At 46.5% G+C, this 18,517-nt stretch overlaps 1 protein-coding gene across 4 annotated transcripts in view; it reads right to left on the bottom strand.

The window, feature by feature from the left end:
- LOC111979020 (zinc finger protein 521-like) overlaps positions 1-18,517 on the bottom strand; it is a 149,028-nt gene that overhangs the window by 40,532 nt on the left and 89,979 nt on the right. Inside the window, 1 exon segment of one of the 4 annotated variants that reach the window (XM_024009301.2) lies at positions 10,470-10,551. The exons of the other annotated variants lie outside the window; for them this stretch is intronic. Coding sequence (XP_023865069.1) covers positions 10,523-10,551 — 29 coding nt within the window. The 3' untranslated portion in view covers positions 10,470-10,522. 4 annotated transcript variants of the gene reach the window in all.

The raw sequence follows: 18,517 nt of genomic DNA, 5'->3' as shown, positions 1-18,517 counted from the left end.
CCGTCAACCTCTCTACGTGACAAAGAGATTAAATAACACTCATGTGCTGATGACAGGCTCGGCACACTTCTAGAAGATGACAGCTCTCTAAGTCACACAAAAAAAAAGGCAAAACTCGTCTAATTTTAACTCCGACTACAACACCAACCGAGAACGACCACCCATCTGTCAAAAACCCACAAAAGCAATTACTTCCCGAAGAGAAATAAAAAACAAGCATGCTGCGAGCTGCACCACACTAAAGAACCAGTGCCTAACAATCCACACAAGAAAACAGCAGTTGCAGAAAAAACAACCAAAGTGAGGAGAGAGACAATAAGAGCTGAGAGGCGCCATCTCCCTCTGGTGCACGCCAACAGGCAGGAAGCTGTGAAATTGTGCACGACACTTGGAAATTTCTGTACTTTCTCAGAACTGTCCTGATTGACGGGCTCCGAACTGTTGATGTTGGTGCTTCTGCGGACAGCCTAGTCATTGCCACACGCTACCTGCGACCGGCAAGCTATGTGTGGTTAACCCGAAGAAACAACATACCACCCCTCTGACTACACTTGACATTTGTAATGACAGGAAGAAAGGGCCAGAGAAGAGAGAGATGCAAAGAGAGACATCGAGAAGAGCGAGAGAGAGAACGAGAGAGAGAGAAGAGAGAGACGAGCAGAGAGAGAGAAGAGAAGAGCGCAGAGAGTAGCGAGAGAGAGCGAGAGAGAGCAAAAGTAGGAGGTGCAAGAGTGAGAGCAGAATCTTGGGAGTGAGATCGATAGCTGAAATAGTATGTGAGAATTCATTTTGTATCTTTGGGTTTGTTGTGTTTAAACGGACGGATAGATTGGGAGGAGACTGCCTTCCCTGACTTGTCACTTGTTTGTACGAAAGCAAGCAGCTGTCGCGCACTAAATGATTCACTGAAAAACGGAATCTTACACGGCCGCAGCAATCACCAGCGCCCCATGTAGAATTCTTTCTGGTGATTTTTTATTGAGTCTGTGCCGACGCGCGCCAAAAGCTCTGACAGGGGCCCCCGCGGGCTCTTTCATTCACCCTCTAAATGCATACAAGATGGAAGGGGGGGGTCGGGGGGGGGGAAGGGGGGGGGGGGTGAATTGAAGCTCCCTCTGTGCTCCCAATATACCCCTCAAACAACCGTCTCGCACACACACCACACACTAAACACTTAGACTATGCTCACACTTACACGTGCACACGCGCCACCACACAACACACACACACACCACACACACACACACACACCACACACACACCACCACACACACACACCACACACACACACACACCACACACACACACACACACACACACACACAACACACACACCACACCCACACACCACACACACGACACACACACACACCACACACACAGAAGCCCAGCCCTCCCCGCCCCAAAACTAAAAATGTGCAGAGAAGAAAACCCTAAAAGCCTAATACAGTCCTGGTGGGGGCTCCTCGATGGTGGGGTTCAGCTATACTCGGAGCAGAACAGCGGGCGCTAGCTGCTGGAACAGCTGACAGGCTCGATCCGACCGGCGGCCCTGTCCCCCACGGCCTGTCAGAGCTCACTCTACGGCGTGACGGTTAGTTGCTCCGTCTCCAGGGACACGCCTCAAAGGCATACATCCCTTACATGACAGGCCCATGGAGGCTTCACGGCCTTGCCCCAATTACGACTTCCAGTAGGGGGAGCCACAGGTTATGTGCACCCCTCTAGCCTCCTCACCTCTCCCCTTATCCCRGGCAACTGGGATCCCCTACAACCAGGCTCCCAGCTTGATCAGAGGAGGTATAGGGGAACGGGTGGGGGGGGGGTGTGGGGGGGTGAGCATGCAAAGAGAGGGTTGAGGTGTAATTTAATCGTAGGGCACAGCTGCGCAAACAGGGGTATCAAGGAATGTCCGTCTGCTGATGGAATGGACTTTGCATGAATGGTCCCGCTTTTCGCCCAAAAACATTTTCCACATCTTAGTGAGTGGGAGTGTATTAATTGAGACAGCTTTCCTCTCTTTTCTTTGCAGTAATRAGACTGTCAACACTGGAGCTGAAACAAAGGCAAGGAAAGATGAGGGGTAGCTAGAGCCTTGTTTGTGGCGCTGCTGAAACCAACTCACGGACTCTTCCTCTCCTTCCCTGGATGTCCCTCTCTCCCTCTATGCCTGGATGTTTCTCTCTCCCTCTATGCCTGGCTGTTTCTCTCTCTCTCTATGCCTGGATGTCTCTCTCTGTCTCTATGCCTGGATGTTTCTCTCTCCCTCTATGCCTGGATGTTTCTCTCTCCCTCTATGCCTGGATGTCTCTCTTCCCTCTATGCCTGATCTCTCTCTCCCTCTATGCCTGCTGTCTCTCTCTCTTCCTCTATGCCTGATGTTCTTCCTCATGTCTGTCTCTCTCTCTCTATGCCTGGATGTCTCTCTCTCCCTCTATGCCTGGATGGCTCTCTCTCTCTCTTGATGCCTGGATGTCTCTCTCTCTCTCGTATGCCTGTGGATGTCTCTCTCTCTCTCCTATGCCTGGTATTCTCTCTCTCCCTCTATGTCCTGCTGCTTTCTCTTTCTCCCTCTATGCCTGGATGTCCTCTCTCCCCTATGCCTGATTGTCTCTCTCTCCTCTATATGCCTGGATGTCTCTCTCTCTCTCTCTATGCTGGATGTCTCTCTCTCTCTCTATGCGGGATGTCTCTCTCTCCCTCTATGCCTGATGTCCTCTCTCTCCCTCGATGCCCTGGATGTCTCTCTCTCTCTCTATGCCTGGGCTAGTCCTCTCTCTCTCTATCCTCGATGTCTCTCCTCCCTCTTATGCCGATTGTCCTTCTCTCTCTCTCTATGCCTGGATGTCTCTCTTCTCTCTCTATGCCTGGATGTCTCTCTCTCTCTCTATGCCTGGATGTCTCTCTCTCCCTCTATGCCTGACTGTTTCTCTCTCTCTCTATGCCTGGATGTCCTCTCTCCCTCTAGCCTGGCTGTTTCTCTCTCTCTCTATGCCTGGCTGTTTCTCTCTCTCTCTATTAGCCTGGATGGTTCTCTCTCTCTCTATGCCTGCTGTTTCTCTCTCTCTCTATGCCTGGCTGTTCTCTCTCCTCTCTATGCCTGGCTGTTTTCTCTCTCTCTCATGCCCTGGCTGTTTCTCTCTCTCTCTATGCCTGGATTTCTCTCTCTTCTCTCATGCCTGGCTGTTTCTCTCTCCCTCTATGCCTGGATGTCTCTCTCTCTTTCTATGCCTGGATGTCCTCTCTCCCTCTATGCCTGGCTGTTTCTTTCTCTCTATGCCTGGCTGTTTCTCTCTCCTCTATGCCTGGATGCTCTTCCCCTCTATGCCTGGATGTCTCTCTCTCTCTCTAAGCCTGGCTGTTTCTCTCTCTCTCTATGCCTGGATGTCTCTCTCTCCCTCTATGCCTGGCTGTTTCTCTCTCTCTCTATGCCTGGATTGTCTCTCTCTCTCCTCTATGCCTGGCTGTTTCTCTCTCTCTCTATGCCTGATGTCTCTCTCTCCCTCTATGCCTGTCTGTTTCTCTCTCCCTCTATGCCTGGATTTCTCTCTCTCCCTCTATGCCTGGCTGTTCTCTCTTCTCTCTATGCCTGGCTGTTTCTCTCCCTCTATGCCGGATGTCTCTCTCTCCCTCATGCCTGGCTGTTTCTCTCTCTCTTCTCTATGCCTTGATGTCTCTCTCTCCCTCTATGCCTGTCTGTTTCTCTCTCTCTCTATGCCTGGTAGTCTCTCTCTCCCTCTATGCTGCTGTTCTCTCGTCTCTCTATGCCTGGCTTTCTCTCTCCTCTCTATGCCTGATGTTCTCTCTCCCTCTATGCCTGGATGTTTCTCTCTTTCTCTAGCCTGGGTGTCTCTCTCTCCCTCTATGCCCTGGATTTCTTCCCTCTATGCCTGATGTTTCTCTCTCTCTCTATGCCTGGATGTCTCTCTCTCCCTCTATCCGTGGCTGTTTCTCTCTCCCTCTATGCCTGGATGTCTCTCTCTCCCTCTATGCCTGGATCGTTCTCATCTCCTCTCTCTATGCCTGGATGTCTCTCTCTCCCTCTATGCCTGATGTTTCTCGCCTCCTCTATTCCTGGCTGCTTTCTCTCTCCCTCTATGCTGGATGTCTCTCTCTCTCTCTATGCCTGGATGTCTCTCTCTCCCTCTATGCCTGTCTGTTTCTCTCTCTCTCTATGCCTGGCTTTCTCTCTCCCTCTATGCCTGGATGTCCTCTCTCCCTCTATGCCTGGATGTCTCTCTCTCTCTCTATGCCTGGCTGTTTCTCTCTCTCTCTATGCCTGGCTGTTTCTCTCTCTCTCTATGCCTGGATGTCTCTCTCTCCCTCTATGCCTGGCTGTTTCTCTCTCTCTCTCTATGCCTGGATGTCTTCTCTCTCCCTCTATGCCTGGCTGTTTCTCCTCCCTCTATGCCTGGATGTCTCTCTCTCCCTCTATGCCTGGTGTTTCTCTCTCTCTCTTATGCCTGGCTGTTTCTCTCTCCTCTATGCCTGGATGTCTCTCTCTCCCCTATGCCTGGCTGTTTCTCTCTCTCTCTATGCCTGGATGTCTCTCTCTCCTCTATGCCTGGATGTCTCTCTCTCCCTCTATGCTGGATGTCTCTCTCTCCCTCTATTGCCTGGCGTTTTCTCTCTCTCTCTATGCCTGGCTGTGTTCCTTTCTTCTCCCTCTATGCCTGGATGTCTCTCTCTCTCTCTCTATGCCTGGATGTCTCTCTCTCCCTCTATGCCTGGCTGTTTCTCTCTCCCTCTATCCTGGATGTCTCTCTCTCTCTCTATGTGCTGGCTGTTCTCTCTCTCTCTATGCCTGGCTGTTTCTCTCTCCCTCTATACCTGGACTGTTCTCTCTCTCTCTATGCCTGGATGTCTCTCTCTCCTCTATGCCTGGATGTCTCTCTCTCCCTCTATGCCTGTGATGTCTCTCTCTCTCTCTATGCCTGGATGTCTCTCTCTCCCTCTATGCCTGGATGTCTCTCTCTCTCTATCCTGGATGTCTCTCTCTCCCTCTTCCTTATGCCCGCTTGTGATGTCTCTCTCTCTCTCTATGCCTGGATGTCTCTCTCTCCCTCTATGCCTGGATGTCTCTCTCTCTCTCTATGCCTGGATGTCTCTCTCTCTCTCTATGCCCGGCTGTTTCTCTCTCTCTCTATGCCTGGATGTCTTCTCTCTCCCTCTATGCCTGGCTGTTTCTCTCTCTCTCTATGCCTGCTGTTTCTCTCTCTCTCTATGCCTGGATGTCTCTCTCTCCCTCTATGCCTGGCTGTTTCTCTCTCCCTCTATGCCTGGCTGTTTCTCTCTCTCTCTATGCCTGGCTGTTTCTCTCTCTCTCTATGCCTGCTGTTTCTCTCTCTCTCTATGCCTGGATGTCTCTCTCTCTCTCTATGCCTGGATGTCCTCTCTCTCTCTATGCCTGGCTGTTTCTCTCTCTCTCTCTATGCCTGGATGTCTCTCTCTCCCTCTATGCCTGGCTGTTTCTCTCTCCTCTATGCCTGGCTGTTTCTCCTCTCTCTTATGCCTGGATGTCTCTCTCTCCCTCTATGCCTGGCTGTTTCTCTATCCCTCTATGCCTGGCTGTTTCTCCTCTCTTCTAGCTCTGCGCTTTCTCTCTCTCTCTATGCCTGGCTGTTTCTCTCTCCCTCTATGCCTGGCTGTTTCTCTCTCCCTCTATGCCTGGTGTCTCGCTCTCCCTCTATGCCTGGATGTCTCTCTCTCCCTCTATGCCTGGCTGTTTCTCTCTCCCTCTATGCCTGGATGTCTTCTCTCTCTCTTCTATGTCTGGCTGTTTCTCTCTCTCTCTAGCCTGCTGTTTCTGCTCTCTCTCTATGCCGGATGTCTCTCTCTCCCTCTATGCCTGGCTGTTTCTCTCTCCCCTCTATGCCTGGCTGTTTCTCTCTCTCTCTATGCCTGGCTGTTTCTCTCTCTCTCTATGCCTGCTGTTTCTTCTCTCTCTCTCTATGCCTGGCTGTTTTCTCTCTTTCTATGCCTGGCTGTTTCTCTCTCTCTCTATGCCTGCTGTTTCTCTCTCTCTCATGCCTGGCTGTTTCTCCCTCTCTCTATGCCTAGCTGTTTCTCTATCTCTCTATGCCTGGCTGTTCCTCTCTCTCTCTATGCCTGGCTGTTTTCTCTCTCCTATGCCTGGATGTTTCTCTCTCCCTCTATGCCTGGCTTTTCTCTCTCTCTCTATGCCTGGCTGTTTCTCTCTCTCCTCTATGCCTGGCTGTTTCTCTCTCTCTCTCTATGCCTGGATGGTCTCTCTCTCCCTCTATGCCTGGCTGTTTCTCTCTCTCTATGCCTGGCTGTTTCTCTCTCCCGTCTATGCCTGGATGTCTCTCTCTCTCACTGTGCCTGGATGTCTCTCTCTCCCTCTATGCCTGGCTGTTTCTCTCTCTCTCTATGCCTGGCTGTTTCTCTCTCTCTCTATGCCTGGCTGTTTCTCTCTCTCTCTATGCCTGGATGTCTCTCTCTCTCACTGTGCCTGGATGTCTCTCTCTCTCTCTATGCCTGGCTGTTTCTCTCTCTCTCTATGCCTGGATGTCTCTCTCTCCCTCTATGCCTGGCTGTTTCTCTCTCTCTCTATGCCTGGATGTCTCTCTCTCCTCTATGCCTGGCTGGTTTCTCTCTCTCTATGCCTGGCTGTTCTCTCTCTCTCTCTATGCCTGGATGTCTCTCTTCCCTCTATGCCTGGGTGTTTCTCTCTCTCTCTATGCCTGGCTGTTTCTCTCTCCTCTACTGCCTGTCTGTTTCTCTCTCCTCTATGTCCTGAGTGCTCTCTCTCTCCTCTATGCCTGGCTGTTTCTCTCTCTCTCTATGCCGGCGTTCCTTGCCGGATGTCTCTCTCTCTCTCTATGCCTGGATGTTTCTCTCTCTCTCTATGCCTGGCTGTTTCCTCTCTCTCTCTCTATGCCTGGATGTCTCTCTCTCCCTCTATGCCTGTCTGTTTCTTCTCTCTCTCTATCCTGGATGTTTCTCTCTCTTCTATGCCTGGCTGTTTCTCTCTCTCTCTATGCCTGGATGTTTCTCTCTCCCTCTATGCCTGGCTGTTTCTCTCTCCCTCTATGCCTGGCTGTTTCTCTCTCTCTCTATGCCTGCTGTTTCTCTCTGTCTCTATGCCTGGATGTCTCTCTCTCCCTCTATGCCTGGCTGTTGCTCTCTCCCTCTATGCCTGGCTGTTTCTCTCTGTCTCTATGCTGGATGTCTCTCTCTCCCTCTATGCCTGGCTGTTTCTCTCTCTCTCTATCCGGATGTCTCTCTCTCCCTCTTGCCTGGCTGTTTCTCTCTCTCTCTATGCCTGGCTGTTTCTCTCTCCCTCTAGCCTGCTGTTTCTCTCTCTCTCTAGCCTGTGTCTCCTCTCTCCCTCTATGCCTGTCTGTTTCTCTCTCTTCTCTATGCCTGGCTGTTTCTTCTCTCTCTATGCCTGGCTGTTTCTCTCTCTCTCCTATGCCTGCTCTCTCCCTCTATCTGCTCCTCTCTCTCATTAGCCTGGCTGTTTCTCTCTCTCTCTATTGGCTGTCTCTCTCTCCCTCTATGCCTGGCTGTTTCTCTCTCTCTATGCCTGGCTGTTTCTCTCTCTCTCTATGCCTGGATGTCTCTCTCTCCCTCTATGCCTGGCTGTTTCGCTCTCTCTCTATGCCTGGCTGTTTCTCTCTCTCTGTTAAAGACCTCCTTCAAGTTTCTGCTGTCTGACCTGTCAAAAGGCAGCCCTCCCCTCCCCTGTCCCTTCACTAAAACCCCCAAACAAAACAAACCAACAACTGCTAGTGGGGTCAGAGGGCAGCTTCTCTGGGTGCCTGGACTCTGGCGGCTGCCCTGATTGGTGGAAAGGACAGCGAGGAGAAAGGGGAAAAGAAACAGGCAGCTTTTCAAAGTGAAATCTCCAGCTGACAGCTTAGAGCCTCCACACACACCCCACAGTTAGCTAGCTACAGTTTCTCTCGCTGCTGTCTGTCTGTCAGAGTTTTAGCCCGTCCAAGCCATTTGGAATGATTAATAAAGAAGGGGAAGAAAAAGTAAAGCACAGCACACTGGGGCCTGCTAGTGTATAGTGTACAGTGTATAGTAGGGCCTGAGTGATGGGTTCAGAACCCCTTTAGAGAGTGATAGACCTCCTGACCTTGACAGCCCCCAGTGGTGAACCCTGACCTCCCTAACCTCTGGCTCTCTGTCAGCCCCTCGCCGCCGTGAGACAGGTGCAGGCAGGAGAGTGACCGACTGGCTGTCCTGTATCCCGCTGTCCTGCCTAAAACGTAAAACCGGCCTCGCCTAACCTAACTTCACAGAGATCCTCCCTAATCTCAGACCAGAGTCCATAAAACCCCTGGCTAGTCTAGAGCTAGTTTGTTCCTGACATTGGTACTGTACATCTCCAAATGCATAACTATTACCATACAGAACATTCCAGTGGTGGTAGGTGCCGTTTAAGGGAGGACGATKATTTTTTTTATGAGCAAGGCCTTATTTCTCTTACAGCATATTGGTTTGACTGTAATTCATATTCCATTCACCCAGCTTAATTTAACATCGAWAGGTTCAGGCTACTTACTACATTATACTTGAATTTCCCCTATACCCAACATGAGGTTGCTACAACATAGCCTATGAAWGAAAGTTTACAATGTAGGTGCACAGGTCTAGAGACACTTGAGTTATCATTGTGACAGACATTGACACATTCAATACCGCCTTGCAAAGTCTTGCCTGCATCTAGCTGATCTAGGGTGTAATCATTAGTTCAACAGTTGCAAACAAGAGTTTCTATCGTTTGCTTCCGTTTAGGAAATGTTTTTCAACAGAATTGGCGGAATGAATACACGCTTAATCACAAACACAGTTAACAAGCCAGATCGTTGTATAATTCCTTCTCGCATCTGTGCGCTCTCCTCCTCTCACCTTTTCCCTTCATTGTTGACTTCAGTGTACAACACATCAGTTGTCTGTGACCTGGCGAAAAAACCTTTCCAAGACAAACCTTCATATCATAACCGCTAACCTCTACACAGAGCCTACTTCGTTGTCACCATATTAGCTAACGTCAAGTCAACGTCAACATAGCTTCTAGAACTAACGCATTAGTAAACTCGCTACAATCATGCAGTACAATTTGCAGTTAGCAAGCAGTTTGGCAGTTACACCGGTGGACCCGGTGGCAATAAATTAATAAAAACAAACGCTTAACTTGACTTGGAAGAGTTCCAGTGTTGGCTAGCCAAGGCCAGCTAGGTAACATAGCATCCCTCTCTGTTTGAGCCAGGTGTTTGAGTAGGCAAAACTAGCTAGCTGCATTAGCTAGCTAAGTAAATGAAAGTAATATATATATATATATGTATAGCTATCTCTCTATCTCTCTTGCTTCTCCTTCATTTTTTAAGAAATTAATTTGTTCAAAACTGTTCAACTATTGTCTTTCTCTCTTTGAGTCAACTACTCACCACCTTTTATGCACTGCAGTGCTAGCTGGCTGTAGCATATACTTTCAGTACAATATTAATTCTCTGATCCTTTGATTGGGTGGACAACATGTTTAGTATAGTTTCATCWAAAAAAAAAAWWAAATTCACTGAGGAGGATGGTCCTCCGAGGAGCCTCCACTGGAACATTCCAATGTTTGAACAAATTGTGGTACAAGTACAGAGTTGATTCTATTTATTTCAAATCACTACAAATAACACTGAACTAACAGTAGTCATGCTAAAATGCTAACCAGGATGAAATATGTGGAGGGGAGAGGGAGAAAAGACAAAAAGAGAGAGAAAGAGAAATGGCTCTGCATCGACCAGTGGCAGAGCAGAGGAGGGGGAGCTAGCTAAATGGAACAGGAGAAAGACAGGCACAGCTAGTTTACAAATGGATTAAGTTCCATTTTAAAAAGCACTTAGAAAAATTATACCCACTGTTACATAAAAAAAATGTGTCAACTGTAGATATTACTAAAGTGGCAGCAGTGTGCAGATCTAGAGTGGAAGGCACAATGACACATCACGCCTCCCCGTTTCTGTTCTGCAGGCGGGCGAGTGGGATGGCGGGCGCCCGGTTCCAAGGTCACGCCAGTCTGCGCCAGTCTTTCTTTCTGCAGATCCATTTCCTCTCCCTAGGGGCTTCCCCCTCCCTTCTCCCTCGTGTTGTTGGCCCAGTGATTCAGTGCCTTGCATTAAGAACAATTCACCTGCCTCCAGCATCCCAGCGGCACAGGTCCCCCGGGGAAACCAGGTGGAGCATAAAAAAAGTTCCACATATGGTAAAGTCAAGCTGCTCGGAGGCTGCTGAGTGTCTGCTGTGGGGATAGAGGCTCCTAAAAGGCCCAGCTGGTACTTGGAAAAGGGCTTCTGCATTACTACACCTCAGTGCCTGTTTCGGCTCCCCTTTGGAAAGTGTTGGCCGGCGCTCAGCACTACCACCAGCCATTTTACAATTCTCCCTCTCTATAGCCCCCTCCCTCTATCCCTCCATCCATCTAGCCCTCCCTCCCTCCCTCCCTCCCTCCAACTGGTTCTGTATCCAAATGAACATTTGGTCCTCCACTGCTGGTTAATCAAATTCCTCCATCTGGCCCCCTTATCCCTGTGGAACACAAAAGGTGCAGCCTGAGCCTTGGTCCAAGTGCATATTGGGAGGGAGGATGGGATGGAGGGACTGAGGGATGGAGGGGAGGGACTGCCTACCTAACTTAACCAGCCCAGTCAACTAGATCAGTTAGGGGAACAGGGGCCAGATCGGATGGGATCATTTGGGGCAAACAGAACAGGAGGGAGCGACAAGGGACCGAGCATCACCTGCTGTTCATATAGAGCTCAGGGACACGTGAGAAGGGGAGTGAGACTCAGTATGGCCATAAGAGGGGTTTCTGAAAGTATAGCTGTCTTTGCATACACTGTAGAATAGAGACTGTAGAGTGCAGAATACTGAATACATAGAGTGTAGTATTGTGACTGATTCATGCTATTTAGTTTCCCTAGCAGAAGGGGGTGCTATGCTCATAACACACAACATTAGAAGGAAAGAAATACTAAAAAGAGAGAGTGAAAAAATAAACATTGATGTGTGGGTTTTAGAAAGTGACAGTTGACAGAAAAGCAAGGATTTACGGCTTGGCTCTGTACACAATCTCCTCCCCAGTCAAAGAGAGCAGCTGAACGCCTAAGCCGGGCTCTCTGGTCAAAAAGAGCTTCCTTAAGATATCACACAAAGCTTCAAATAATATTTTAAACCACCCAGGAGCGAGTAAAGCCTTCAGAAAATATCTCTTTAACTACATATTTATCAGACCACAACAGTCAAAAAATCTGCACTGCTGTGTGTCAACAAATTGGGTTCAAACTACAATCCCCTCTTCAAAATACTTCACTCACTGGAGTGACATATCCGTCAGGGTAGGGGTCAATTTGGAATTTCTGAATTTAATTCAATGCAACCCATGGATTGAAATTCAAATTTGAATTGGACACAGCCCGCAGGAAGCAGAATATTGACTGAATTTGAATTAAAGGAAGTAAATCAATAGCGTAGYTGCATKAAGATGGCGGCCTCCACGCACTTACCACAAATACCTGGTTTGCATTAGCACAGTATACATAACAACAATTCTAGCTCCAAGACATTGGCAATTTTAACAACCAAAAATGTGATTGTGCTGATTTATTGCCGCATTGAACCACCGTAGTTGCTAAAACAATGAGGTCATATCTGAACATGAATGTTAAATTATTTTGKTACATCTTTTACCAAAAGCATCTGTTATTTATTACCTCAAAGAATACAGATWCCATTTCAAATATTAGCTTGATTACAACTCAAATATGTAAAAACTATTTTTATATATTTTTTGGTCATGAGATTAGGTTGTTCCCTTCCATTCTGGAGTGTTTGATGCATTCTGGGACATGTATTTTATTTAATATTTATGTTCTTAATGTTTTGTAGACTTGGTATATGTAAAACATTTAAACTATGTATGTAATGTACATAGTATTGGTCACCAAATTAAACATTTGTAGATTGATGTATCAAATACAATTTCATTGGATTTCATTGAATAAAATGATACTTACTTTAATTCCAATCCAATTCAAATTCTGCTTCCTGTGGGGTGTGGCCAATTCAAATTCAGTTCAATTGGAATTACAGAGGCCCCAAACCTGACCATCGTTTCATTCACACTCTTTACCTTGTATATTCAGAACAAGAACCAAAAGGATGAGACAGACAGACAGTGACACAAAATATGACACAGATAATCAAAACACTAGGCCTTAAAGTCTCTAGACTATCCAGAGTACCCATCCCATAATATCTATTGTACAATTCCTATTCATGTCCAACCATCCCCTCTCCCTCTGCCAGGTGGCAAAACATGTGTCAATAATTAAACTGCTTTTACATAACAGGATACAGGAACACAATGCAATTTGCTCACCATATTTCATTGGGCCTTTACGGAAGCACGAGAGACAGAGTAATTAATCAAACCACTGGAATATGTGAACGGCAATTTCCACCTAATGGCACTTACAGGAATTGGGTCCCTTAAGCGCCATGTTGTGTCTACCAAACGAGCCCGATTCATTTTCTCATCCGCCCAGTATCAGACAATAAAACGCTGGCGTGGCCGTGGACGTTAAACAACACAACCGTTTGACACTAGTCCGATACAGCTGTAGAACAACATCCAGCAGCCATATTACTCATATCACTCAATTTTATGAGAAGCTAACTGACCCTTGACCTGTATTTACAATAAAGAAGACTACATTAAAGTACACGCGCCATAGTTCATTCAGAAATATACTTTTTATAAGGAAATATAGGTGTCAAACGTACAACTGTCATTATAGCCTGCACAATCTATGCTGTTTTGAATGAGAAAACAGTTGACAAGACTATCAACCCAAAAGACTGTGATCAGCTGCTGGCTGCAACAATAGCCATTGTGGACACATTGGCCAATAGACTGGAATACCCATGACGTTTAACTCACTCTTTGCAGTACAATGTGTTCGAATACAATACTTTAAGGTGTGGGATGGATGCCGATTTTAATCTTGGCTTGACCTCAATCCTGAGAGTTTGTTTGTTCTGTATTTACTTAACCACACCAGCAGGCTAAACCAAACCACCGAGGCCCTCTGAGGGCCGGGCCCTCCGGAAGACGATCATTCACTGCTTTTAGTGAGGAGACAGCCCTAGTCTAAATGGCACCCATGTCCCTAAAAGTGTTTTTCCTCTCTCTCTCTCCCTCTTCACTCTCTCCAAAGACTTCTCCTAAGTGCAGCATCTTGTTTCAGTAATTCAGCCAGGGCAGAGACAGGGAGGGAGGAAACAAATCGATTTATTTCCCTGTCGCTCTCTCTTTCTGTTCCTCCATGAGTTGCTGTAAGGTTTCTTGGGGGAGTTCTGGACTATTGGACAGGACAATGTTATGGGAAAGCGTGTCATTGCGTTTAAGGTCATGGTTATACCAAGGTTTCATCTTGAGCGTTTTTTTTACCGGCCTATAGAACAAAGTAGGTAAACAAACAAAGACACAACTGCTACTGATACAGAATCTATATCAAATAGCAAGTTAATAACGCTACAACATTTGAAGGGATAAATAACAATTCCCTGTACAGTAGTAACATATTTTTGGGCCAACTTTTTAGGCCATATTTGTAGCCTACATTCTAAAACAAACCATTAGGGAGAAAGCTTTTAGTAAGGTGGCATAAGTAAAACCCAGATCTTAAAAAGACACGATCACTAAATAATTCAGATAAATGCCTGTGTGATTACTTTTTTTGAGTTGCATCATTTCAAATAGTGAGATGGAGAAAGAGAGTGAGTGTGTGTGTGAGTGAGAGAAAGAGAGTGAGTGTGTGTGAGTGAGCGAAAGAGAGTGAGTGTGTGTGAGTGAGAGAAAGAGGTGAGTGTGTGTGTGAGTGAGAGAAAAGAGAGTGAGTGTGTGTGTTGAGTGAGAGAAGAGAGTGAGTGTGTGTGAGTGAGCGAAAGAGAGTGAGTGTGTGTGTGAGTGAGAGAAAGAGAGGTGAGTGTGGTGTGTGAGTGAGAGAAAGAGGAGTGAGTGTGTGTGTGAGTGAGGAAAGAGTGAGTGGTGTGTGGTGAGTGAGAGAAAGAGAGTGAGTGTGTGTGTGAGTTGAGAGAAAGAGAGTGAGTGTGTGTGTGAGTGAGAGAAAGGAGTGAGTGTGTGTGTGTGTGAGTGAGAGAAAGAGAGTGAGTGTGTGTGTGAGTGAGAGAAAAGAGAGTGAGTGTGTGTGTGTGTGAGTGAGGAGGAAAGAGAGTGAGTGTGTGGGTGAGGTGAGAGAAAGAGAGTGGTGTGTGTGTGAGTGAGAGAAAGAGAGTGAGTGTGTGTTGAGTGAGAGAAAGAGAGTGAGTGTGTGTGTGAGTGAGAGAAAGAGAGTGAGGTGTGTGTGAGTGAGAGAAAGAGAGTGAGTGTGTGTGTGAGTGAGAGAGAGGTGAGTGTGTGTGTGAGTGAGAGAAAGAGAGTGAGTGTGTGTGTGTGTGAGTGAGAGAAAGAGAGTGAGTGTGTGTGTGAGTGAGAGAAAGAGAGTGAGTGGTGTGTGTTGTGTGATGAGAGAAGAGAGTGAGTGTGTGTGTGAGTGAGAGAAAGAGAGTGAGTGTGTGTGTGAGTGAGAGAAAGAGAGTGAGTGTGTGTGTGAGTGAGAGAAAGAGAGTGAGTGTGTGTGTGTGGAGTGGAGAGAAGAGAGTGAGTGTGTGTGTGGTGAGAGAAAGGAGTGAGTGTGTGTGTGAGTGAGAGAAGAGAGAGTGAGTGTGTGTGTGAGTGAGAGAAAGAGAGTGAGTGTGTGTGTGTGAGTGAGAGAAAGAGAGTGAGTGTGTGTGTGAGTGAGAGAAAAGAGAGTGAGTGTGTGTGTGAGAGATGAGTGTGTAGTGAGAGAGAAGAGATGAGTGTGTTGTGTGTGTGTGAGTGAGAGAAAGAGAGTGAGTGTGTGTGTGAGTGAGAGAAAGAGAGTGAGTGTGTGTGTGAGTGAGAGACAGAGAAACACTTAGAAAAAAGGGTTCAAAAAGGGTTCTTCAGCTGTGCCATAGGAGAACCATTTTAGGATCCAGGTAGAACCCTTTTGGTTCCAGGGTTTTACTTGGAACCAAAAAGGGTTCTTCAAAGGGTTCACCTATGGGGAAAGCCGAAGAACCCTTTTAGGTTCTAGATAGCACATTTTTTTTCTAAGAGCGTAGAGTGAGAGATTCACAAACACAGACAAACCAGCACACTCCCATAAAACTTCCCATATAACAAATGACACATACAGTACTGTAGCCAGATCTTTTTCACCAGCTAGAGTCAGTTCAACAAGGAAAACAGCACGATAAAATGAAGCCATGAGATACGAGATAAATAAAAGGGCCATCGCCCCTTTAAGACTAATCAGGACCGGGCATTGCCAGTGATGCTTCATTCCAACTCCCCCCATCCCAGCCCCCGCCACCCATCTATGTGTGTGGGTTCAGCCAATCTCTAGGGGCCCCAGTCACATCTCCTCTGCCTTTGGCCCCCTTATGGATTCTAATCTTTCACTCTGGGTCTCCAATGCCTGCCACCAAGCCACACCAGGCCTTTAATTCTTAATGGCGGTCAGCAATTCTCAAGTTGAGGTTCTTTTCTGATTTCTATTAAATATTTCTTCATATTCTTGAACAAACCAGTAACATATAAAGTACAGTAGCACTACAAGCCACACAATCCATTCACATATTCCAAAATATACCAATATGCTGTTACAAAGAAGACAGGGGAGCACAACATAAAACCACGACTGATACAGTATCTGTTGTTTATCTTCTTTTTAAAGTGCTATACCCATAGGGGCAGACTAAGAGAGAGGGCAGAGGTCAGCTTCATTACCATTCACTCGTCCCTCTGAGTCAGACAGTGCAAAGACATGCATTGGCAAATTCCATGGCAGCATTGTATATTACATTATCATAAACCCCACAAGGGCTAACCTTTTGTTCAGTTTCATTTGATTCGAAGAGAGTTCTAAAAACATTCACAATGCTGAGCTGACAACGCTGAGCCGACAACGCTGAGCCTTGTCCAATCTGTGTCTTTTTTATTTCATGAGTGTAGTTTTTTGTCTTTCAGTCTTGTGACTGCTCTTGCTAAAGACAGGCTATTCCAAAAATAAAGTGTCAGGGGGCATGGGGGATCATTGAATCATACTGGCTAAAATATCACATCATCTTGAAAGCGTCTGGCTTCAATATCAAACTGTGCCTAGAAAATAAGATCTTCAAGAAGAGGCTGTATTTTTCTACGGTATAAACATTGCGATTCTATACCTAAATAGACCAACCAAAATACATTTTGGATCATACATTTTTTTAAATAATCATCACCTGGATTGTAGATGTATAAATAAAAAAGACATAAAAAAGAGAACAGATACATGATGAAGTAGTGCAAATTCTGAATTTTGTCTCTACTGATAACATTATGGCTACAGCCTTACCAGTACACATTCTCCATTACCGCTCTTAGCGTCACCTGTTATAATCTGCCAGCATTTGCAGCTTCACTCAACACTAACATTCAAGGGGACAAATGCTAAGAGGGTACAATGTCATGTCACAATGCCAAGAGACCAGGAAATGACTCTCCATAACATCTATTTTTCATCTGGGCTGGTAGAGGCAGCCTAATGAAGAGATCTCTATGGGATCTCAATTCCACATTCTGGCTTGTATGCGCATAGCAATCTTTAGCAGAGCCCTGTCATGACAAAACTGTGATCCCGAGGATAAAAGGAGAGGGGAAGAATGAGGAAGGAATACAAAAAGAGAGGGAACACAGTGAAAGAGATGAAAAGAGTGGACAGAAAAGTAGACAGGGCAAACACAGAGAAAGATGGAAACATAGAAAGAGAGAGAAAACGGAAGGGAACAAGACAGAGAGACGGGAGAGAGAAAGAAAGAGAGAGAGAGGAAGAGAGACAGAGAGATCTGTGAATTTTCCCCTTCTATCCCCTGAGACCTCCCTTGATGCCAAGCATTCATCATCCAGCCTCTAATATCAGTTATTCTGTGGCTCCTCTGCTTACAGCAGAATTATTTCGGCTTTAATTACTCTCATCGGCGGAATGCTGATGAAGGGTGGGACACGGCATCTGGGACCTGGGCTCATTCTGACGCTTTAATTTGAATGAATTCCACCGGGACGCTGGCAAACAACTGGCAGCGAGCCCGAGGAGCCACTTTGGGACCGCACTGCTCTGCACCACACCGCACCGTGAGAGAAGGAAGAACAGCAGTTGTGGCCTACCCAACCAAGTGTGTGTGTTTGTGTGTGTGTGTCTGTGAGAGAGTGTGTGTTTTTAGCCTTTATTTTACCAGGCAGGTCAATTAAGAACAAATTATTTTTACAATGACGGCTTACAAATGACGGTGTGTGTGTGTGGTGTGTGTGTATGTGTGTTGTGTGTGTGTGTGTGTGTGTGTGTGTGTGTGTGTGGTGTGTGTGTGTGTGTGTGTGTGTGTGTGTGTGTGTGTGTGTGTGTGTGTGTGTGTGTGTGTGTGTGTGTGTGTGTGTGTGTGTGTGTGCGTGTGCATGTGTGTGCTAAAGGGATGCTATAGGGTGAATATAACATCCAGGGAGCCAAACTAAGAAAGCAAATCATTTAAAAGGAGAGAGAAATTTGGACGGATCCTAGAATTCACCACTACTCTGAGACAGAGAAGCACTATTGAGTGGCACAAGCGTACACATGGATTTTGCGTTGTAGATATGTGGTAGTAGAGTAGGGGCCTGAGGGCACACACTTAATGTGTTGTGAAATCTGTTGTGAATGTATTGTAATGTTTTTAAAATTGCATAACTGCCTTAATTTGTCCGGATCTCAGGAAGAATGCCTTGGCTGCAGCTAATGGGGATACAAATACAAGCGCTAAATGTACATTAACAGTTCATTTGCTTCTTATAGATAGGGCATATCATAATGTACAAGAAGTAAGTGTGTGTGTGTGTGTGTCATACAATAACTATGACATGAAAAACTGCATAAACTAGATGCAAAGTCCACATGTATGCATAATGTAATAACAGCAAAACAATCATAATACCACAGAAAAGTAACAGAAAGAGAAAGAGGAGAGTGTTGTAATTGACTTTTCTCCAAGCCAACATGGTAGTTACAGAATGTAACATATTGGATAAGGATTGTGATTGATTGTGTGAGTCTGCCATAGCGATTCGTTTGATTAAATCTAACCACGGGATTCTCTTCCAAGTCCTAATGAAGCAGCAATTTGAAACTGGGAAAGAAGGAGAGCGAGCCAGACAGCCTACAGCTAGCTCCACATACACTGTCTCCGTGACGACCACAACACACTGCACTGAGCTACTCTAACAGAGTAGGAGTCCTCCAACCTCCCCATCTACCAGCGATATGTAAATCATGACCCACTCACAGTTGTCATAGTCATAGAGCATGTTTCTCCTACTCCTCGGTTACTGCAACTACAGTATGACGTTCGCACACTTCGTTAATTCACTGTCATTGTGGAAATTAGTAAAAGAGAAAGC

Source organism: Salvelinus sp. IW2-2015, linkage group LG19, assembly GCF_002910315.2.
Source record: "Salvelinus sp. IW2-2015 linkage group LG19, ASM291031v2, whole genome shotgun sequence".
Lineage (NCBI taxonomy): Eukaryota > Metazoa > Chordata > Actinopteri > Salmoniformes > Salmonidae > Salvelinus > Salvelinus sp. IW2-2015.
Note: the sequence above shows the minus strand (reverse complement) of the source record. Positions and strands in the feature narration are given on the sequence as shown.